Source organism: Saccostrea cucullata, unplaced genomic scaffold (genome assembly GCF_032062105.1).
Source record: "Saccostrea cucullata isolate Sc308-1 unplaced genomic scaffold, CSIRO_AGI_Scuc_v1 ctg147, whole genome shotgun sequence".
In the NCBI taxonomy this organism is placed as follows: domain Eukaryota; kingdom Metazoa; phylum Mollusca; class Bivalvia; order Ostreida; family Ostreidae; genus Saccostrea; species Saccostrea cuccullata.
The window spans coordinates 82718-106929 of record NW_026927607.1 but is presented as its reverse complement, the minus strand read 5'-3'; the positions used below and the strand labels follow the sequence as shown (position 1 = coordinate 106929).

Genomic DNA, 24212 nt, shown 5'->3' with positions numbered 1-24212 from the left:
CACACCAGGTTTGTGCCTTATATCGAGGTCATAGGTACCGAGAAACTATTCATCTCGCTACCTGTCCCTGTGGATCTTTAAAATTGAACAACCACTTAAGAGCACTGTGATCTGTTCTGATAATAACTTTGTGTCCATAGAGGTAATGCCGGTAATGTTTACAAGCAAAAACCACTGCCAAGAGTTCTTTTCGAGTAACGCAGTAACGTTGTTCCGACTTGGACAATGTCCTACTAGCGTAAGCTATTACTTTATTTGTCCTTGTATTTCTTGCGACAAGACTGCACCAAGGTTTGTCTGACTGGCGTCAGTATCTAAGATGAATGGCAAAGTGAAGTCTGGGTGAGCGAGGATTGGTGCATTGACCAAATGAAATTTAAGTTTTTCGAATGCTGTTTGGTACTCAGCAGTCCATTTAAATTATTTCCCCTTTTCCGTAAGTTTGAACAAAGATTTGGCTATAGAAGAAAAACCACTGATAAATCTTCGGTAATAGCCACATAACCCTACAAATGACTCAACCTCGGTGACATTCAAGGGTGCAGGCCATTTGTCAATGGCTGAGATCTTCTGTGGATCAGTCTGAATGCCTTCTCCGGATACTTTATATCCCACCGCTGCCACCAAAATGTAAAGTGTAACCTAATTTAAGAGTCCGTTTTCAGGGATACAATCAGAGGTTCTTTGTAACCGGGTACTATGACTGGGCTCCTTGCACCTGGTTCCGTAACCAAGTTCCTATTGAAATGAGCACTCGGTGCCTCACCCTTACTCAGAATTACTACACCTTGTACTTCAGTTCAATTCCTTGGCCAAATACACACCGGTGCTCTATACCATAGCCTTACTCCTTTTAATACTTCTAATTTAATTATTACCTTTAATCTTCTATTCAGCTTCTCTCTTCTTCTACGGATTTCGGAACTCCCGAAACTGCCTCTGTAGTCTCTTATATAGCAAAGGGCTATATCATTCAAACGGGGGTGAACAGGCCCCTGGACTGTTCCATTAATCCAGGTCTCACCAACGTTTGAATGGTTTAAGCCCATTGCCTTATTCATTACTCATTACAATATTTAGATTTATAACTACCATGCGTAAAAATATTAATGCCCTTTCTAAACATCAAATAATAAGATGTGTTTGTGAAACACTGATGCCCCCGTAAGACAGCTAGCTTTGGCGACGGTTGAATTTCTCAAATGCAATTCAACCTACAATGTCAACAGGTCAAAATTTTTGGCATCCAAAGGAACACACCTGTAAATTTGAAAACCCTAGTGCTTATTGTTCAAAAGTTATGGCCCAGATATAAGTGTCAGATTTGCTTTTTTAAAGTGGGTCACACTCTAATTATAAGGTCAAAGTTTAAAGGTCATTTTTGTTATTAAATAAAGGAAGGTCTTGTCACAAGAAAAACGCCTGTGAAATGTGAATTCGAAACTTCTAGTGCTTACTGCTCAAAAAGTTATGGCCAAGTTAAAGTTTGGTATTTTTTTTAAAAAGTGGGATAAACTCCAAGGTCAAATTTAGTGGTACATATCAAAAGAAAGTTCTGGTCACAAGGAATACATATGTAAAATATAAAATGTTAAATTTTTGCGGAAAATCAGCTAGAAATACAGACGGGTTAAATCACTATTAACCCACGAATCTTCGATTACGTGGGCATAGACGTACGTTCAACAAAGAATGTGTAACGTACAAGACCGAAAATTATTAGGCCTATAATAATATATTATATCGAAAAAGACAGGGACTTATATATTCTAACGGGATAGGCAACTTCTTCATCGCCATGTTTATTTACCCAAAACATCCCACACTACACTACAAATTTTTTAAACTACGTTTATACTCAGTAAAAATTCTGTTTATTCCTTTTATGTTTTGGAATGGATTTTTATTTTTTAAGCATAAATTATAATGTAATTTAAATATAAAGAAAACAAACACAGTTAGTATATAGGTTCCTGATAATTAACATGATTAATAATTTGTCATAGATTATAAACCTTCCATGATACATTATCATAGCATTATCACATTATCGTCTGTTTCGATAAAATTATCCTACTTTGATACTTCCCCTAGTGATACTGCGGTCCACGCAAGATCTCGCGGTAATGTTAACAAATCACGTGAACACCTCCGTTCGAGAGGTAAAATGGAGATTGTCGAGAATCCTGTCGTTCCCGTTATCAATGGTGACATACCCTGTATGCCTCCTGGTCAGCAAAACGAAGACGACATCGACATAGGAAAAATCCAAGATGAGGTATGTATCCTTGCGTAGGGATCGAGAGATCCTCATTCATCTGAATGGCTTGTTTATATTATGTAGTTCGAATTATCTCTTCATGAAACACCTCAAACAGCTGATGTTCCTATTTTGGCGGATTACGCCATACGGGAGGAGTAAAAATAACATTGATCTAACAAATACTGCGCATCTACTTTCACACTGATTGTATTTTTTGTAATCCTGGTGCAATTTAAATTCAGTAAAGCATGGCGTGAGTCAGACATTGCGTCCAATATTCTCGCCCGTGTTTTGTTTTGTTTACAGTCTCAACATCATTAACCGTATTACACAATTTTTGGTCTGGAGTGTCTGAAGGCCATATGATAATAAAGAGAGACCTTGAAATAGAAATTGTCGCAGATTGATAATTTACTGTTAAGTTATGTAATATATTTTCTGTTTCAAAACATTGCAAAATGGGTCTAGTGAATTATCCCCAAATGACCACAATGACATGTTGTTAGTTAATTTGATATGACTAGCATATTACAAAATCATAATTTAATCATCATTTTTCATGTTTAATGTCACTCAACATGTGAAAAATTATGAATAGATACATCGTAAAGATGTAGTACTGGGTTCATATTTTTGTATCAAAATTAAATCACTAATTATTGTAGAATGTGAAATGATTTTCCCTAAAGAATTGATTCACAATTCAAGAAAGAGTTTCTTATTACATAGAATTTCAATTCAACACATTCAATATCACAAAAATAGAAATCTGTAAATAATATGTAAAATTATCAATTTTAAGTCTAATTGCTCTGTATAGGCCTAGTTCCACATTCCATGCATGTACCAATGTGTCTTTCAGAATCTCATAGAAATTTGAATGTCATTGAATAAATTTTTTTTGTTTATTTCCAGTTGAAAAATATTAGAAAAGTCATTCAGTTAACAAAAGATTCCTTAGATGAATTAAACAAAACATTTGGAAATGACCAACAACCTAATCCTATGTACTTGGAGGTGAGATTTAAATAGCATATTAAATTTTGTAATAGAATTTTGAATCTTTTTGGACTTATAATATTAGCACTTGCTGATATTAGTCAATGTTCAGGTCTCAAACACCTTGTGTAAAAAAAATGAAAAATTATATGGGATTTTTATTAAATTACTTTATTTCAGATTTAGGCCATGTATTACTTATAGTTATAATAAAGTAACCATTTCTGTCTCAACTTAAAATAAGTTTTCTCCTTATTTTCCAGCTTATTTGTTACTCAAGAGCATGCTCCGAGTACAAAATATCTGTTATCTTCCCTTTTTTTTTTTTAAAGTTTATTGATATCTTTTAAGAATATTAAAAAAAAAGAATTCTGTCCTATTAATTATCCTGCTAGTCTGATTGGAAACACATGATACATTTGATAATAATTTTTTTTATAATCAATTAATTTCCAGGAATATGAAACTCTCACCAACAAAATCCATGACTTACAAGTCAAAGAGGAGGACCTACTGGCGAAGATGCCAAATGAGGAGTTGGAGAATACCCCTCCCCCTGCCCCCTCCACACTTCCCTCGTCAGGGGGCGTGGCACAACCTAATGTACCAAATCCACTACCAAGTCCTAAGCCTGTCCACGGGATTATAAAGGCCTACTTACCAAATGAGCAGTTTTCACTGGTACACTTGTTCAGTCTTTAGCTTATTTAAAAGATTTACTTTGTATGAATATTCAAAGTTTGTGGCTTTTTGTTGCCAATGGCACAGAAAAAAAAACCATTCAATGCATCAATCAGCTATCTTCAATAAGCATGTTACAGTAATGAATTTTAAAGCCAAAGTGCAGAAACTGAGACATTTTACAATGTTTTCAGCATGTTATTCATTCTCTGATTATTTATTGAAAAAATTGATAGAACGAATACTAACAAAGAGATGAAAAATTAGGCAATAGTATTTTGATTGTGATGACAAAGATTTATTTTTGACATACCTGTAAACAGGTAAAAATTGAGCCAGGAAAGATCCTAAAAGAAGGTTTAAAGAAAACAATGTCTCGCAGAGATCTGTTACCGGAAAATTGTAACGTCTTTGACTCCACAACAAAGTAAGTCTATAACTCTAAAAGTGGAAGATTATATTTCATTTGTAAGATTATTGTTTAAAAGCAATAGTGCATGATTGTTTGAAGGGGAACTAAATCATGAGTTTTAAGTCTCATAATTGGTGATAAGGAAAAAAGTAATGTCTTTTATATACAAACATGACAAAAGGTGATCTTTGCCTTGATCACTAAAACTGACTTGAAAAAAAAATTACAAAACTCATCTTTATCAAATCTTTAAACTTGGCAGAATAAGAAACTTTAAAGGTAATTTGATACACGTAAGCCATAGCCCCAAAAAAGAGCTGAGAGATTTTTAGTCGTGCACAAAAATGAACTTGTGAATGTTTTCAAAAATGCATAAAAATTTGAAATGTACCCAGACATGACCTAGTTTTTGTTTTTCAGGATGCCGATCTCCTGGGACATTGACATGGCCAACTTAGCCGGGAAACACATCAATGTGTGTGAGAAACCCAAGCGAAAGCTGGAGGGACAGTTAGCGATCACCACACATAATATAGTACGTGGGTCAAAGAGTAAAGGTTACATTAAACAGGGGTCAAATATCATAGGTTATTTTGGCAGAGATTTTTGCCATCACTATAGATACTATTGTAGCGTAGGTCATAAAGCAAAGATTAGATCTGACATTTTTCAGTCTCATTAATCATCATTGTCCTTTTGAGGGAATTCTTTGGACTATATTTTCATATTTTGTGTGTATATACTTAGATTTAGAGGAGTAAACTGACGATTTATATGAAAAAAAAATCTGTGTGTATTAATTAATTTTCAGTATTAAATAATAACACACTGCTTTCGTGTATTTTCTATGCACAGTAATAGACACATGTATACATAAATACACCTGGGTATGTGTACATGACAGATGTTTAAAAAAAGGATTATCTGTTGTTTTTAACATGTTTAATTCACCTTCCTCTTTGCAGGTTAGAAAAACATTTTTACTTTTAACATTCTGTGATGGCTGTGGGAAGTCCTTGTTTCAAGGTTTTCGTTGTCAGACGTGTGGAATTCGATTCCATCAGCGCTGCAGCGACAAAATTCAGCCCTTCTGTTATCCTGTTTCTGATTCCTTACATTACCCGGGGATGTTCAAACCGTAAGTATTACAGGATAAGTTACAAAAATATATCAGAGAGTTCATAACACCAGTGCAGTCGTTTTGATATGGTGGTATCTCTTAGCTTGTAGAATATTCAATTTTAAGTTCAACAACAAGTAAATTCATGTAAAATTTTGTCATTACCCTGAAAGAAAAGTCAGATATACTATGTCAAGGCCACAGTGTTCAGAAGAGTAAAACTTTGAAGGGATCAGAAATGTAAAATTCTACAAGACAAAACTTTATATTTTGTGATTAGGTCAGATTCCAGGGTGTAAAACATTGATGAGTCTACTTTGGTCTCTGCAGTCTCACCTTCAAAAAAGAAATTTATTATGGAAAAGTGAGACTGAGATCAAAAGTGAGCTCAACTAAGTCTTATGGCCCCAGACCCAGGGGGTCATAATTTAAATATTATTGCCCGTGACCTAGAGTCAAGTTTAAGGTCACATTTGGCACAGAAGGCCAACAATTTTTTAAAAAGCCATTTTAAATTAAGCCCTTTCTTTATTGCCTCACAGGGAGTATAAGTCCCAAAGGCAAAAAAATGTTGTTATTTATTTGGAAAGTCAGTAAATTGACTTAATTAAAATGGAATTTGCATATTCAGTGAAACCTGTCTAATCCGACATCACTGTGAGACAAATTTTGTGTGGGAGTAGACAGGGTGTCAAATTATACAGAGTGAAGAACAATGACATTAGATAAATGAAATCCAATGTCAGAATTCACAGTGAAACAGATTGCAAAGGTGTCAGATTACACAGTTCTCACTGTACATCTATTGTTATTAAAGAAAACATTGTTTTCATCTGAAGCATTGTCTTAATAGAATTGATGTTGTACATGTAGTAGTTTAATTTATTATTTCATTATTTTCAAAATCCTAATTTTTTCATCTAACGTGTGACAAGCTATTGTCGTGATAAGTTTGCTAATTTAGTTAAATCGATGTTTTTTCTTATTTGTATAAGTAGATTTTCATTTTGTGTACACGTAATAATTGTTATCTATATATTTGTTTTTATAGACATAATTTTTAAGTTATTTTGTGTGTTTGAAAGCAGTGACTTAAATCATCTCTCATGCAAAACTTCTTTTGCAGAAGTTACTTCCCCTTTCCTATATTTTTGCCTGAGTAGTCTGCTCATGATGAAGGCATATAATGTTCTAGTTTTCCTCTTCCCCAAAATCAGATGCATTTTCTAAGAGATTGTGCATGTTCCAAACTTCTTTCCATAGAAAATACCTTTTCCCCTGAAAATAAAAAAAATGAAATGCTATTTGATACAGTGTCCCCAAAAAAGCAAACATGTATTTTAGATTACTTGCTGTAGTAGTATTAAAAAAAAAGAATTAGAATTTTTTTCTTTTAAATTAAAAACTCTTTGGTCTCTGACAAAAATGACACCCTTGAAACCTTGATCTAAACAACTTTCCCTGCTTTCTTAATGATAGAAAAGTTTTTGTATGAAAATTTGTCATAGATGTCTCTTTCAGTTCAACTTGCTGAAATTCCTAGCATGGCCGTCTAGATTGACCTCATTACACGGTTTCTTTGTTTATTGTTTGTTCACGATTTTCTGGTTTTAATATCACTTTTGTTACACCTATGTAGTTTTGTTGTTTTTCCCCTATTATTTGAATGCCAGGTTTGTCTAAAAGATATAGCCATGCATTTTTATGTCGCTTTTGAGTTTTGTTGTTTGGTCTTTGTTTTTGCATGTTTATCAAAGCTTAAGTATTAGCTACAGCTAGAGCAAGTATGCTACAGATACTTGGAAACTGTTCTTCTTCTTTTTACTTTTTTTCCTCTTATAAATAAAGTAAAAATGAATGAAAATTTAATTATACTCTAAAAAAAAAAAAAAACAATCGTGGCAATAGTGTAAAATTAAACTTGACAAATCAAGTGATTTCATGGATTTTATTATTATTATTATCTAAAGGTGCATCAGCCTCCATGGCCTTAAATGGAAATATTTTTGTAATTAATAGAATTATAAAAAGATAATGGAGTTAAAAAAATGTTATGTGTGGACCAGGTTTGATCATGTACATGTATAGTCCGAAAAACCTGACGTTTTTCTGGCTTTTTTACGATTTTGATATTTTACATGCCAGGAAAACGTTTTACCGTCTCCACCCGAAGTTGATTTTCTATACTTGGGAACCGAATTAGATGCCGAAATCACAATTTATCAATGGCACAATGCTCCTAGAACTCACCAATATCGATGAATAGAAATTACCACCCCACATTCCGATTCAGAACTTGCACGATTTTAAAATGCACGAGATGAAAACAAATCTCGACAGTCAGCATGGTCAGATAAAATGTGTTCATCGGATTATATTATTTCATAAACGAAACATAAAAACGATTTTGGTGAGTACTAAAGGTGTTGTACTATTGATAAAATGTGAATTCAGCATTTAATTCGGTTTAAATTCAACCTGTGCCGCCTCCGGTTGGAGGCGGCGATTTCCTAGTTTTCGTAATGGCGCCGGTTCTGACGTTTTCCTGGCAGGTAAAATATCAAAATCGTAAAAAAGCCAGAAAAACGTCAGGTTTTTCGGACTAGTACATGTATTGTATTTAAAAAGGTGTTAAAAAAAAAAAGGCAGTATTACAACAATTAATGTGGAGTCACCTCTCTTAGTTTCTACTTAAGAGATTCTTCCATAAAATTTAAAAAACATGATAGAAATTTGACCTAGAAGGGGAAATCTGTCAAAATTTGCAATATAGGTATATAAGTTTACTGCAACTATGAGTGGATAGAAGAGGTTTTATGTAATTTGATTAAAAATAAACACTGAGTCTCATTTTGTTTTTCTGAGTACTGTTAAAATACTTAAGTCACTGAGTTTAGAATCACAATGTTGTATATTTGAATCACATTTGTTTTAGTTTAATTTAACAACTAAATAAAAGTTTTAATAATCACTTTTATTATAGACAAAGAAAAAAAAGGACACATTTAATAATGGATATATTTCATTTCACATATTTTAGATTTTGTTATCCTCTTCACAATTTCTTTATAGAAATTTATCTTTAATACTGATATAGTTGCTATCACTGTTTATATGAAAACTGGATATGGTCATCTGCCTTTCAATAAATATAAATGAATTGATAAAGAAATTTTCTTATTTTCTTAACAGTTAAATTTCATTTATCATGTCTTAATATTCTGATATTGCAATGAATTTTTGATTCACAACACTCAATAAAAACAATATAGTAGATGAAGAAAATGTCTAAATAAAATTGTAAGTGAGCTATATTTTTTTTTGTATTTGAGATGACCTTATCCATTGCATAAGGCTAGGTAACTTGCTAATTTTGCCTTTGCCATTTTTTTCGTGATCTGTGCTATCTTTTCTAATTTTCTAACTCTGCATGTCTCTGACAAATATGTATATCACATATTTATATATATGCATTCATATTGGAAATTTCAGCAAGTTGGCGGATCCGGGATTTTCTCAGAACAAGGAGGATAGGTTCAGCCGCAGTCGGTCCCAGTCTGCACCGAATGTTAATATAAATATAACGGACACACATCCTGACCATTCAGAGGTAAAGTTTTGATTGGTTGAGGGCGGTCCAGGGTCAGTGAGAAGGTGGAAAAGTCACCCGGCCCCTTCCCCATGCTATGTTCCCATTTCTCTGTCAGTTCCATTAACTGATTGTGAGAAATCAGTCTTTAAGAAATTGGAAGTAGCTGTAGGTCAGTTATATAGCCCCCCCTCCCCCCCCCTTAAAAAAAAGTTTGGGGTATTCTTAAATTTTTACAAACCCATCTTCAATTCAGTTTGAGGGACATTTAAAGCTGAAATTAATCCTTTGAAAGAAGAGGTTGGTTTGCATACCCTAGCTATGTTTGAAGCTGACATGCAGACAATGTATATCCTGAAAGAAAAAAGGTCACATGCTTTCATACACACACAGAAAAAACAAGTTGTCTTTCCCATGATTTACAAAAAAAAATATCTATTTCCTGCCTTAAACAGCCTCACGTCTCAAGTAAATTCGTCACCATTGTACACATCCGAACCCAATCTACGGAATATTAACACCCCACCACCTCAAGACGACATGAGGGTAGGTACTCACAATATCCAAAGGTCTAGGTACAGGTAAGAAAATGGCAGTTGGTATATCTGAAAATGCTATAGAATGTATAACTGGTACAAAAAAAAATATTTTAAGATTACCGGCAAATGCCAGAAATTTTTTTTATAAAATGTACAGAAATGTTAAAAAGCATTAACCTTAAAGTTGTTTTCTTTCTCTGAAAAAAAAAAAACAAACTTTGATTACCAATATTATTTTGAAGTATTCATTTTATTTTAATAAGTGTCATGTAATCAGTTATTTCTTATATGATATGTTTTTCCCTAACATTTTTCACTTCTTCATTCTCAGGAGAAGTTTCCATTTACATCCCCAAATATTGAAGGTAGGGTCTATTTTGATGTTTTCAGTTTCCTAGCATCGGTAGTGATATACTGCACCATAATGTAGCATGGTAGATATTGGTAACTATAGTTGTGTTTTCTGTATTTTCAGTATAAAAGTAGATTTAACTGGGTTGCAGATTTAACAAGTCTGAAATTTTTTTTGGCTCAATTCTGCAAAAGAATAAATTTGCCAAGCATTATCTAATGTGCTTTCTGCTCCAGAACTTGAGGAGGCTTGCATTACTATTTTATTGTTTTAAGTAAAATATTTTCTGACAAACAAGTACCAAGTAAATCATCTTTAACATTAATGTACTTTATCAAATACTTTTGAAACAAATGTAGTGTATAAAAACATAACACTGAAGCTTAGGTCTGACTTTAACAATAGTTTTCACCAAATGTAAGTTTTATATGCTGGGAGAAATGAAATTGACATCGTCATAAAGAAAGGAGATAATTGATTGGACGTGGACTATTAATTCCAGATTCGGGACCCCCTCGACATTACAAAGATAAACGACATGCCAGTGATGGCACGTGTAACAAGTCTACACCAAAGCATCGCTATGGTAACCGTGTGTGCTTTGTGTGTTGGACTATGATTTTTTTTGTGGCTTTTCCTTTTCAACACAACAGTGGAGTGATGTGATTCTTGTGTCATAATTTAAGTTTAAAAAAAAAAATAATGAAAAAATAAAATTGAAGTCGTTGAGATCAGTCTGATTAAAATAACATCTTCACTAGCTTCTGGTATTTTTAGGTCACCTGAGTAAACTCAGGTGACCTATTGCTATCCGTTTTCGTCCGTCGTCGTGCGTCGTTCGTCGTGCGTTAACATTTGAACATTTTCAGCTTCTTCTCTGAAACCACTGAACCAATTTCAACCAATTTTAGCATATAGCATCTATGTGTGAAGGGGAACAAAAACTGAATTTCATTGTCCCTGCCCCCCAGCTGGGGCCTGGGGGTGGGGCCAAAACCACTAAAATTAGTGCAATCTTTGAAAATCTTTGGACATCAAGCAGTCAAACTGTTTGCATGATTGTAATCAACATTTAGTCCTCTACCAAAATTGTGAAATTCATGGCCCTGGGTCAGGGGTTCTAGTGCTAGGGCGGGGCTAAATAAGTATATAGTGAAAATGCATTATTTCTTTGAAAATCTTCTTCTCTACTCCTGGGTATTAAATAAACCAACTAAGTACATAGTTATGATGAGCAAGAGTGCCTCTACCAAAATTATGAATTTTATGGCCCCAGGGTCAGGGGTTCTTGTGTTAGGGCGGGGCTCTATTGATTATATATAGTGAAAACACATGATTTCTTTGAAAATCTTCTTCTCTGCCCCTGGGTATTAAATATACTAACTAAGTGCATAGTTATGATGAGCAAGAGAGCCTCTACCATAATTTTGAATTTTATGGCCCCAGGGTCAAGGGTCATGATGTTGGGGGGGGGGGGCTCTATTGATTATATAGTGAAAATACATGAATTCTTTGAAAATCTTCTACTCTGCTCCTAGTATAAAATAAACTAACTAATTGCATAGTTATGATGAGCAAGAGTGCCTTAATTGTGAATTTTATGGCCCCATTTCCTGTGTAAGGGAGGGGGGGCTCTATTGATTATATGGTGAAAATACACGAATTCTTTGAAAATCTTCTATCTTCAATTAAATAAACTAACTAAGTGCATAGTTATGATGAGCAAGAGTGAACCAAAATTGTGAATTTTATGGCCCCAGGGTCTGGGGTTCTGGTGTTAGGGTGGGGCTCTATAGATTATATAGTAAAAATACATGAATTCTTTGAAAATCTACTACTCTGCTCCAAGGTATTAAATAAACTGACTAAGTGCATAATTATGATGAGCAAGAGTGTTTTTACCAAAATTGTGAATTCTATGGTCCCAGGGTCAAGGGTTCTGGTGTTGGGGGGGGCTCTAATTATATACTAGTATTGAAAATACATGAATTCTTTGAAAATCTTCTACTCTGCTCCTAGGAATTAAATAAACTAAGTACATAGTTATGATGAGCAAATGCCTCTTTTAAAACTATGAATTTTATGGACCCAGGGTCAGGGGTTCACTATAATATAGTGAAAATACATTAAATATTTGAAAATTTTCTTCTCTGTCTCTGGGTATTTTTTACAGTTATTATCAGCAAGGGCCCTAATCTTGCAGACTTGTGAATTTCAAGGCCCCAGGGTCAGGGGTGGGGTGGGGGCTCTACTGAATTTATTGTTTGAAATCTGCTCTTTTGTATTTATAAACCATTTATTAATTGATATTAAGGGTGCCTTTTTAAAATTTGTGCAATGTGTGGACCTTAAGGGTCAGGGGTTTAGGTCACAGTGTTAGGGGCACTACTGATTAGTTGGAATGCATTTTTGTTCCCCTACCCTGCGTATTCAGTAACCAAGCTAAGCAACTGCTAAGTGTATTGTTATGATGATCAATGGTGCCTCTTTCAAAATTGTGAATGTCATATACCATCTGGCTTAAAACATTAATCAAATTCAATAACTGGAAAGTTGTTGCATAATGCTCAGGTGACCTATAAGGCCCGTGGGCCTCTTGTTATTGTCACAGTAATGTCTTAGATAACTCTGTATGGGGTCACATATGAAATTGTTAACCAATTGGGTTTCAATTTTATAGATTCTGAAAAGCTACATTCAAAATGAGAAGGACTAGAAGCTAGTGAAGGATTGATTTTAATCAGATTCTGAGAGAAAAAAAATGAGATTTATACATGGTTTAAAACAAGGTTTTTGAAACAATTTGAAAAAAAAACATGATAGAAAATTAAAATCTTAATTTGTAAAGAATATGACACATGGATCATATTTTCCATGTTTAAAATCTACTGACACTGGAAAACATTTCATCATTAGTAATACTTAGGTTAAATTCTCAATGAAGTTCCACATAGGTTCATTACTAACTCAACTCGGTAATACTCTCCGTGTACACGCTAGTCCATGTAAAGTTTTCTGTGTTAAAAATTAGACCCCTTTCCTTCAATCTTATGGTCAAAAATTGGAATATAGTCAGTACATGTACTAATGGTGTTCCCATTTAATAAACGTCTGCATTTTCTCATACATGTACCAGGTTTATCAGAATCTGTTCTTGTGGTACTCAAAGTAATAGAGAGAGAGAGAGAGAGAGAGAGAGAGAGAGAGAGAGAGAGCAAGAGAGAGATTAAAGTCTGGCTGAATAATCTTTTAATTAATATGCACAGATTTGATAGAATGAATTCTTGTGGTTGTAATTTTTTTTATTAGTCTTAATTGATTGGCTTGTTTGAAGTGATGCAGTATAGATTTCATGAACAGTTGTTCTTTTTTTAAGGAAATTATTCACTTTTACTGGAGAATATTTTTAGTATAGTAAAAGTTGAGTGTTTTAATGAAAGACCTGATTTTTTTTTACTACGACTTCACAATCATTTCAACTATTAGCCTTTAACAAACCCACCTTCATCACCACAATTCTTCACGTGTGAAAATTTTGACATGAATACTTAATTTACGAATGGGAAATAACTGCAAAATTTTTATTGTATACCTGAAAATAAGCTGTGAACCGTGTATTCAGTTGTTCTTTAATGTAGAAAATTTTTCCAATGTGTCACAGAAATTAAGGCATTAGGAATGAATATGAAACTAGTGTTAAAAATTATTTTTGCAAAATGGTTTTAAAAATTGTTATTATTTTTAGGCTTGATTTTAAGATATAGAATATATCTGTTGAAGTTTAAGATCTCAGTTTTTTATGAATTTCAAATGGTTTTGATTAATTTAAAAAAAAACTATTTTTCAGGAACACAAAGAAACAATACCCTCCCCGTGTTATCCATTCCTTCCAAGCCCATACCTCAGCCCCCTCCCACCCAGACAGGCCAGGAGGCCAAGGTAGGACAGCCCCCAAGGGCAATTATATAATACATACCTCAGCCCCCTCCCACCCAGACAGGCCAGGAGGCCTAGGTAGGGCAGCCCCCCAGGGGCAATAATATAATATATACCTAAGGCCCCTCCCACCCAGACAGGCCAGGAGGCCAAGGTAGGGCAGCCCCCAGGGGCAATAATGTAATACATATACCTCAGCCCCCTCCCACCAAGACTGGCCAGGAGGCCAAGGTAGGGCATCCCCAAGGGGCAATAATATAATACATACCTCAGCCCCCTCCCACCCAGACAGGCCAGGAGGCCAAGGTAGGACAACTGCTGGGGCAAGGGAACCCACATGTTATGTTATACAGTTAAATCTTGTTGTCATGAACACTGAATCTCGAATACAGTGGATATGTCAAAGTGATTTTGAAAATATTCTTTAACTGTTGAACATCTTGGATAATCTGATAACACATTATTTTTTTTTCTGTTTAAGATGGCAAGGTTTGACTTTATATAGGAATCCAAAACATAATTCAAATCTACAAAATCGAATGTCTTCACAAGAAAACCTAAACATAGAAGTGTTTCTCTATTTTCTCCTATTATTAAAAGATATGATCTTTTTAAAAGCTATAAGCATTTTGTTTATGGAAACAAATGGGTGATTATGTTTTATTTGTTGTAAAATGGGAAATTGTCATTGATTTGTTTTATTATTTAGCATCGGACGGGAGAAAATCATCCTCGAGAAGACTGGGAAATCAATGGGGATCAGATACAAATGCACAAGAGGATAGGGTCAGGGTCATTTGGGACTGTGTATCGGGGGTATTACCACGGTCACGTGGCAATCAAACGCCTCAACGTCACCGCTCCTACTCCTCAACAGCTGAGGGCATTCAAAAATGAAGTAGCTGTATTACGGTGAGTCAAAAGGAATGTTTGGCTGATTATACTGTAATGTGTTTTATAATACATGCACTGAATATTATTAATGATCAGAATGGTGTTAGAAAGTGGTATTAGATGGGTTAAATCACCTTTGGTAGGAACTGTAAATAAACAAGTAATTAACTAGAGGGGGAGGCTATTTAGTAATACAATGTTTTCATCAAAAAATATGTGCAATGTTGAAGTGGAGTACAGTATAGCACTCTAAGAAAGATAACTCTTGCTGATTTTATTGATTTTAAATTTTGATGCTGAAAATGAGATCTTACAAAGTTTAACTGAATGTAAAAATGCATGCAGCATTGTAGAAACAATTAAAATGAAAGATACAACAGAATAAAATGTTCAGTGATAATGTAAGTGTAGATATCTATTTATGTCTAATCTTATTTGCTATACTCAAATGTGCATATTATATTACAAAAAATTTGTTTCCTGTAGGAAAACTCGACACACAAACATTCTTCTGTTCATGGGCTGGACGTCGAAGCCTCAGTTAGCCATTGTTACCCAGTGGTGTGAAGGTTCCAGTTTATACAAACACATTCACGAAGACGATATCAAATTTGAAATGTTGACGATAATGGAAATCTCTCGACAGACGGCGCAGGGCATGGAGTAAGTGAAATAGCATATTAAGATACTGTGGATTCCTTAATTCGCAATTATTATCGTGAAATATATCTTAGCCCTCAAATCATGAACATTTATGACTAAACAGTTGATCAGATTTTACATAAATTTCAGCACCATGAAAAAAGAGTAATTTCATTTCATGAATGGTGCTACTTGCAAAATTATGGGATAAAAATTCATCTTGTATAATAAGAAGCTACTGTTTGTTTTAGCTTAAAAGGGTAAACAAAATTTAACTTTTCATAACTTGATGAATTCAATTTCAGTTGATTTATTTGACTTTTCTTTTTCAGTTACCTTCATGCCAAGTCTATAATTCACAGAGATTTAAAGTCTAACAGTATCCTTTTTACTTGTACTTAGATAAAAAAAAAATAGAATAAAAAATTGGGTTTATGGAAATTTTAATTCCTGGAACAAGCCCTTTTCTGAAAGAGATGTCTCAGCATAGTTTTTAGGATGTTTAACTCATAGTAACTGCAGTATTTTCAGCAAACTTTTAAAGATTTTATATTAAAGAACTATATGCGGTATTAACCAACATTTGCCCCCCAAAATCAAACTTTGGTGGAGTAATATTTAATTAAGTCCTTAAACAGGGGAGTATATGCTGACTTCAAAGCACTGAATAATTTCATAAGTAATGACGTCATATGTACGTAATGACGTCACAAATATGACGTAAATTTCAGTTTTTTATGAATTTTGCAGAAAAATGTACATATTTCGTCGATATTTTAAATAAAAGTCACCGAGCGCATGTGTGTTCAGGATAAATATTTTGATATAATGTGTAGAATGATAATATCAATGAAATATGTCAATATTGTTCCTGAACACACATGCGCTTAAATTTTAAAGCTTAAATTGTTGAAATTTTGTCCATTTTGTCCTCTTTCTGAAAAAGGATATAAAATCGGACTAGTTTGTGACGTCATAAAAACAGAAATTGTGAATACACTGCTCTGGAACTATAATATTTTCTGTTAACTTATATTTCTCGCACCATTTATTGAATTCAGCACATTTCAGGAAGTTTTCAAAATTTGACTTTTGTGGGGGCAAACATATGCAATATACCGCATATAGTTCTTTAGATGTGTCAAATGTAATGTTCAAGAAAGCTGGAAATACAGATTATTGCAGACTTTATTTTCCATGTCTTAAAAATTAATTTTGAATAAATCAAACTAAATTTTTTGCTTCACCAAGAAAAAAAAAGATAAAGAATTTCTTAACCATAAATCAGATATATTTTTAACGGAAAATTTAACGGTAAAAATAGGTGATTTTGGACTGGCCACCATGAAAACGAGGTGGAGTGGGTCACATCAATTCCAACAACCCAGTGGCTCTATATTATGGATGGTATGTCAACATATGTTTTTTTTTTACATGTCATTGATTGTAAAGTCAACATGGAGTTTATTGAGTTTTTCCATAAATGAACATTTTTAAAGTTTTTAAAGTTTTACATTAAATTCAATTAATGTGTTTGATAAAAGACTTAAAAATACATGTTGTATAAAATGTTTGAAAATTTTGCCTGGTACTTATAATACAGTCAATTCTCGAATTATCGCCATTCGATTCATCGCCATTTTCGCAATACCGCCTTGATTTCCCAAGAACGTTTTTCCTGCTATATAAAATTCTCCTTATAACGCCAAATTCGCATATTGCCATCCACCACCCTGTTTTCAAAACAAACGTCCATTTTTAAGTGTCAATTATCTCGATATACCGCCACAGGTGCGTGTGGTCAGTGAAGCGCGGCTAATTGGTTGACACTATCCCTGTTGTAAAGTATGCAAAGACAGACAAGGTACATGCAATTTTAAAGTAATTAAACAAGAACTAAATAAACAATAATTTTAACATGAACTGTTATTATAATTTTGTTTTCTGATTAATAAAAATCATTTAGTGATGGCTTCGCCACGAAAGCGGGGTCGTTGTTAAAATTCGCCGATAACTATAACTATATTATTTAGATGACCTCTGATTTAAACAATGCAAAGTTTGCTGAAAAAAATAATTAAACGGTATAAATTGTGAATGTTTAATTAACAATGTTGCCATAAACAATAAATTTATTCAAGAATTCATTTTACTTATTATCGGCAATTATCACGACGATCGACCCAGCATGTTTTTTTTCAATAGAATACCTGCAGATTTAAATGCACACACATGTACTTGTCTTTATTTCATAACTGCACATTTTGTTTAAAATAGCGAATTTTTACATTAAAAAAAATAACTTGAAGTATTTTTAATCAGAAATATGTTTTTATATACATGTACATGTAATAATAAAATGGTATAATAATTTCTAAGAACGATAACTCTACTTCTTTTTTCCAGAAGATGGGAAATTCAATTCATCGCAAAATTCGTTATACCGCCATGATTTCTAAATTACAAAAGGTGGTGGTTTATCGAGAATTAACTGTATATGTAAAATTACAGCCCTAATCGTCAAATTCAAAACAAAATGACATATTTGAACTGCTATTAAATTGTCATTAGAAAGTTTAGATAAAATAGAATAATTTTATCAACAAAAAAAAGTTCGTTGTTAATGTTTCTATAATTATTTTTTTAGGCCCCTGAAGTGATACGAATGAAAGAAGCTAATCCATACACAAACCAATCAGATGTCTACGCTTTTGGAATTGTGTTATATGAGTTAATGACACAGTCTCTTCCTTATAGCAACATAAGTAACAAAGACCAGGTCAGTTCTGATAATGTGTGAAAGCTAAAGCTAATAAAAAAAGAATATCATGTTGGACTAGATTTAGATTTTTTTTCTCTTGATAAATCACCATAATTTACTAATTTACCCCCCCCCCCCTTTACTACTCCACCAAAAAAAAATATAGAGAAAAGAATATGTAGTTTTGAATTTGTTTTGAAATTTGATGAATTGTTTCAATAGAGAGTGATTGATATTGTATTAATAGAGAGAGAATGATATACATCAAAATATGCTACTATTTGTTCAATATCAACACTATATTTTCCTAAGAACTTTAAGATTTTAAGGTCTATAAGAAATTGATAACCATGATCCAAAAAAAAAGACAGAAAAAGAGCTTGGTTCACTTTATGCATAAAATGGCCCTATGGATATACCAATTGATTGATTAACACTTGATTTTCCATTTGAAGCATTAAAATAAAATACACACTTAGTGCTTTCATTTCCTATTAAAAATTTTCTAAAAGTCCAGGTCTTGGAGAACCGGCCTTATGAAATTGCAATGTTCTTGAATTTTAAGGTAAACGGGTAAAATTGAGTACTTTTAGTGAAGAAAAATAATATCAGCGCACTCTCTGATCTAAAAAATAAAACATGTCTTTTAATCTTCAGAAACAGTTCTATCATTTAGGAATTGCATATTTTAGATCAGAGGTTGCGCTCCATACTAAATATCGAAAAATAGCTTTAAAAATTGGCCATTTTTGTAGACTTTTTCAGAATATGAGGAAATCGACGCATTTCGTGACGTCATAATGCATTGACTAGCTGGGAAATTACGTCATTTTTGATAGATATGCAGTCACCAAAGATCTAAGTGTTATTCAATGCATTGTTAACTAAAACTATTCAGTTTCAATTTTTCAGAAATTCACAGGGCCAAATAAGGCAAAAGTGAACCTTGTTCTTTAAGTAACTCTTTGAATATATAAAAGGATTATAATTATGGTACATGTATTTGGTAAATGAATCAATTTGTAGAATGTTAAGGATGAGAGGTTTGGGGAGTTCAAATTGAATGCACTGTTTGGTGTAAAGTAGAAATTAAGATTGAGTTTGTACATTGTTGCTTATAGCTGTATCTCATGACTTTGTAGCTTTTACACATTGTTGGTTATAGCTGTATCTAACTTTGTAGATCTTATACATGGTGGGTAAGGGAACACTGAGACCGGACCTCAGCAAGGCTCGGAAAGACACGCCCAAGAGGTTCAAGATCCTCATGCAGGACTGCTGTAAATATGATAGAGAACAGAGGCCACTATTTCCACAGGTATAGCCAATTCATTTGGGATAGGAAAAATGGAAAATATTTCTATAGAGTAGTTGTTGGTTAACCAAGTCTGTTTCCTCCATTGCTTTGTAATTCTATTTATTTCTGCCTTGGGCTGATATACTACCAGCTGTAGATTGTGAATTCTTTTTGTCATTTAATTTTGGTTAAATAGATTATCTAATAAATTTGTAATCGTGAATGTGATTATGACTGACCAATTGTGTATTTGGATGATAAAGAAATTTTCACTGTGGTCTTAAACTTCTCTTTCCAGATTCTGTCAGTGTTAGAAAGCTTGGAACGATCTCTACCGAAGGTTCACAGGAGTGCGTCAGAGCCAACGTTAAATTTGGCCCAATCGGAAGACTTTATGTATTTATGTGCTTCACCTAAGACTCCTATAAATAGCGGCATTCATTTTCTCTTCACTTCAACATCAGGAGGGGGACTAAACTAGAGGCAGGGGCTGGCATCTGTGTTTTCTGTCCGAGAGAGAAGTGGTCTCTTAAACTCTACAAGTGTACACAGATGAAGCTCCAAACATGTGTGATAGCTTGCTTTTTTTTTTTTTTAATTCTTTCCTGATCAGCATTCGAAGCTGAGCTGAATAGCTTAAAGCTTAAAAGCTCAAAACAGCAAGATTTTGTGCCAGTTTTTCCATTTCTGATGTCATTATTTTGGCACAGGGCTGTGTGGTAAAAATGGCCATTTCCCAACATGTAAATAAGATTCCAGTAATTCTGCTTATGAGAACTTCCCTTTCAGCTCTGCTCCACATTTCATAGTTTTGGTTTCATTTTCAAAATGGCAGTACACCTTGGGATTTATATGGATGTACACATACCATGTACAAATTCATGTATAAAAAGTTGATTGGACATTAACATTTGAATCATTTTTTTTTTTCACCAGAAAAAAAAGCATATTGCTTGTAAGTGAACTGATTGTGAATTTTAACTGTATCCCATTTTGAATTCTTGATATGAATTGATTCTCAAATCATTACCTAACAGAAGAAAAATGTTGAATGAATGCAGGCATAATTGATTAAGTATTTCTTGCAATTTTTTTTTCACTCCCAAGGTGGTACACATATTGATTTACTGCATATTTCCATGATTTTTTTTCTCAAATGTCAGCAATGTAGTTTGATCTCTTTGCACCGAAGGCCATAAAACTCTTCTGAGAGAATGGTTCAAGGAAAGACGCATTCATTGACTCTTGGCGAGACATTTCATTTATATAGATGAAAAAAGAGGGGGAAAATATGATTCACCCAATTTGTGATACTTCATAAGTGCACATGACACTTTTTTTTTATTGTAAGAGATGTGAATATAATTGTTGTGAAATCCTGGATGGTTTTCGCTAAAATGTGTGTGAACTTTTTCAGATTTTTGTTCCTTTACATTTGCAGCACTTCATTGTATGAAATAAAGGTTTATTCCTTTAGTTTCATGTGGCACTATATTATGTGTATTTTGGGGAAATAAATTCAAAACTGGACTGTTCTGCCATATGGAAAACCTGCAGTTCTAAGTGCCAGGCAAAAATTAGGCTCTCTTGGTAAATATGGCACCCACTCTGCGAAGACTTTGTTTTTGTGAAAATTTTAATGGCCAAGTTGAAACTAACACTTTGAACACAGTGGTGAAGTCACTTGACAGTGTGAATTTCTGTAATATTCCACAGTGAGGAGGAACGTTCCAATATTTAGCATTTTTCTCCATTGAGAGAGGGGTGCAGCTTTTTTGTGCAATTGAACATGTACAGACTCTCTTTTTGGTGTACGTCTGTGATTTATTTCTGTGTAATGTGAGGCAAGGACATTGTGCAATGACAGTTTTATTTGTTCTTTTTTTTTCTGGACCTGAAATCACATTTTGGAATACAAAATTTTATTTTACAAAGCAGAATTCTATGATATTGCATGAAGGCTGATCATTATTTTATGTAAATTAATCGGTCAATTGTTAAAAGTCAAAATGTTTTGACAAAGTGAAAGAACTGAGATGGTCCAGTCTAATAAATCAATTACAAAAAAAGAGAGAAATATTTCTTTAGGATTACTTCAATATGTGTGCTACATATACATGTAAATGTTATTGCACAAGTTCTTGTGTCCTGTCAATCCCTGGTAGTTTAGAATCGGATATCCAAGTGTTTGACTATTCCATGCTTGTGAAAAGGGGGTAACAGGATTGACCACACAAATAGTCTACATGAGATGCTATTATATTTATAAGAAATGGTTTTTAACGAATGACTGTTGTGAAAGCATTTACTTATTTATAAAGGAGAGAATGTGAGACGATGACTGGATGTGCAATTTATTGATTTAAAAAAAAAGATGAAGAATTTGATTTTTTCTTCATTTTTTTGCTACTGTTTGTAATTTATTTGTTACATATGTGTGCAATTGGTCGCAGATAGGAGTATTCCAATACGGTCTTTATCTTATGTGATCCCACATTCATACTGTACATATCAAGTTTTACCAATAATACTATGTTGTTGTTGTTGTCAATCTTATCTATGTCTGAAAATGATTTTTTTTTCTTGCTTTTTTGATTTTTTTTGCTCTTACTTTTTACTCCACGGTCTCTCAGCTTTATGTGAACCTTACTTTTCAAGGAGGGATGATATGCATTTATTTTTTTCTCAAAAGCTTCTTAACAAATTCAATTGGTCCATGCAGGACCTATAACTAAGTATATAGGTCCCTGGTCCATGAAATTAAAATAGGAAATTAAGGATACAACACAAACAAAAATCTGATGCATGGAATTATGTATTTTTTTGACTGATTTCAAATGGAAATGACATATACATGTATTATTGATCTCTAGATTTATGTAAAGAAATTTTTTCTTTGGTAATAAGAAATGTGACTTTGTATTGATTTCATGTCATTCTAAACAACGTTTTACACATGATCTTTGACATAGTAACAAAATCTTATATTATTCTCCCATTTTATCCGAAAAGTTTTAATCAGGTTACAAGTTCAAATATTAACCTATGAGTAATATTGCTGATTTCTGAAAAGGTCTGACAGTGTTATTTATCCATAATATCCATTGTGCATTTACTTTTGATAAAACTATTTAGATATTTGATAATTTACAATAAATTTCTTAAGAGCGAATTTAAAGATAAAATGGTAGTGATAAAAGTTTTTACACTACACGTAAGATTGGATTCTGATTCGTTTTCAATTTGCTCAACCAATTCAAGAATTCTAAATTCCTTTTTAAGAATATTATACATTATATATAATTATTATACATATTACGTAAAATTTAGAAAAAATAATTCACTCTTGAAAGACCATGCCAGTAACTGAACTTAAATTGATTTTGTTTCTCTGCATTTTCCCCCATTTTGTTTGTTTTACTTTGTTTACCTTTTTCATTAGAGATCTAGTAGAAATTTTCATTTTTTCTTCTTCTATAAATCTGCAAAAGTTTTAACTGCCTGTTTCTTAGAATCCTCACAAAATCTACTTGATACACATTTCTGCTTGTTTTTGCTCATCATGGTGTACGTGGAGATTAATTGAGGATGAGAGGAGTGGATCTCAGTGGGGTGTGAATGATTTGAATGGAGAATGTATTGGCTCTTGTGATGGTTCTTTGTAAATGCAAATATAAAGGAATTTCCTCTACATTGTTTGTGTTTCTTTACAGTTGAATGTTTTACTTTGTACATCAGTAAATATTGGCAAATACAAAAGTTTTAGAGATGAACTCTGATGAAGGATAGGAATACAACTGTCCATAGCTCATGAAGAATTATCTAGTAACCTTCCTGCTTATCACAAGATTCAGTATGTCTGGATTATTTAAGTGATCAGATCCAGATTCATACAGCACCACATAACTCCATATAGCACCTTTTGGCCAATGTTTAAGTTTCTCAAAAGAAGGTCAAACCCAAATGTCAAGAGATGAAAAATAGTGTTCCCCAAAGATAGGCCTTGTCTCAATAATTATAACTGTGAAATGTGAAAGATCACACACCAACTGTTTCCAAGTTATGGTCAAGATAAAAAGTATTTTAAATGTGGGTCAAACTCAAAGGTCATCAGGTCAAATTAATGGTACCCACAGTGAAGGCCTTGTTAATTAGAAATAGGAATGTGAAATATTAAAGCATTCACACCAAATGTTATAAAAAGTTATGGCCATAGTTAAGATTTTTGGTTCACCTCAACGAAGTTGGGGGGGGGGGAGCTTATGTGATACCCTTGGCGTCATGATCGGGAAATAACAGCAACGTCATTAGTATAAAGATAATAGCCCAACAATTAGTATAAAAAAACGTCAGTCAGCATTTGACTCAATGATGAATTGTATTTGCTGACAAGGTCAATGTATCGACCAAAGATCTTACGAAATGATGACTTTAAACAAGACTGTTGATATTCTTGTCATCAACTTGTTTGTCAATACTTAGTAATTTGCCTCGTTTTAGAAATTGTTCATACGTTGAGCATGCTCTTGCGTATCGAATCAAATGAAATATATAGACGCCATATGCAGGTGATGAAGGTTTATTGCTGCATAAGTAAGGGAAATTGACGATAGAAAATTAAAGTCATCACGTTTATCGTAAAGCTTGGTTGTTAGATTACCATTAACGTCTTTTTCAAGCAAATTATCCAAGTTTGAAACAGATGAATTAGACTCTGTGGTATCTTT

At 33.3% G+C, this 24212-nt stretch overlaps 1 protein-coding gene across 2 annotated transcripts; it reads left to right on the top strand.

The window, feature by feature from the left end:
• The first annotated feature begins 2134 nt into the window (after window positions 1–2134).
• On the top strand, window positions 2135–23178 carry LOC134274964 (serine/threonine-protein kinase B-raf-like). 2 transcript variants are annotated; one of them, XM_062757206.1, is made up of 16 exons: window positions 2135–2278; window positions 3179–3280; window positions 3719–3943; window positions 4267–4370; window positions 4776–4890; window positions 5321–5493; window positions 8968–9085; window positions 9935–9968; window positions 13803–13894; window positions 14601–14803; window positions 15272–15448; window positions 15760–15806; window positions 16716–16834; window positions 18075–18206; window positions 19372–19506; window positions 19784–23178. In XM_062757206.1, exons 1-16 carry the CDS (start codon window positions 2168–2170, stop codon window positions 19964–19966), a joined length of 2070 nt encoding a protein of 689 aa, XP_062613190.1. In that variant the 5' UTR covers window positions 2135–2167; the 3' UTR covers window positions 19967–23178. The 2 variants fall into 2 exon arrangements, with proteins under 2 accessions (XP_062613190.1, XP_062613189.1); XM_062757205.1 differs by lacking the exon at window positions 8968–9085 and adding an exon at window positions 9520–9610 and having other exon boundaries at window positions 2156–2278.
• Window positions 23179–24212: the final 1034 nt, after the last annotated feature.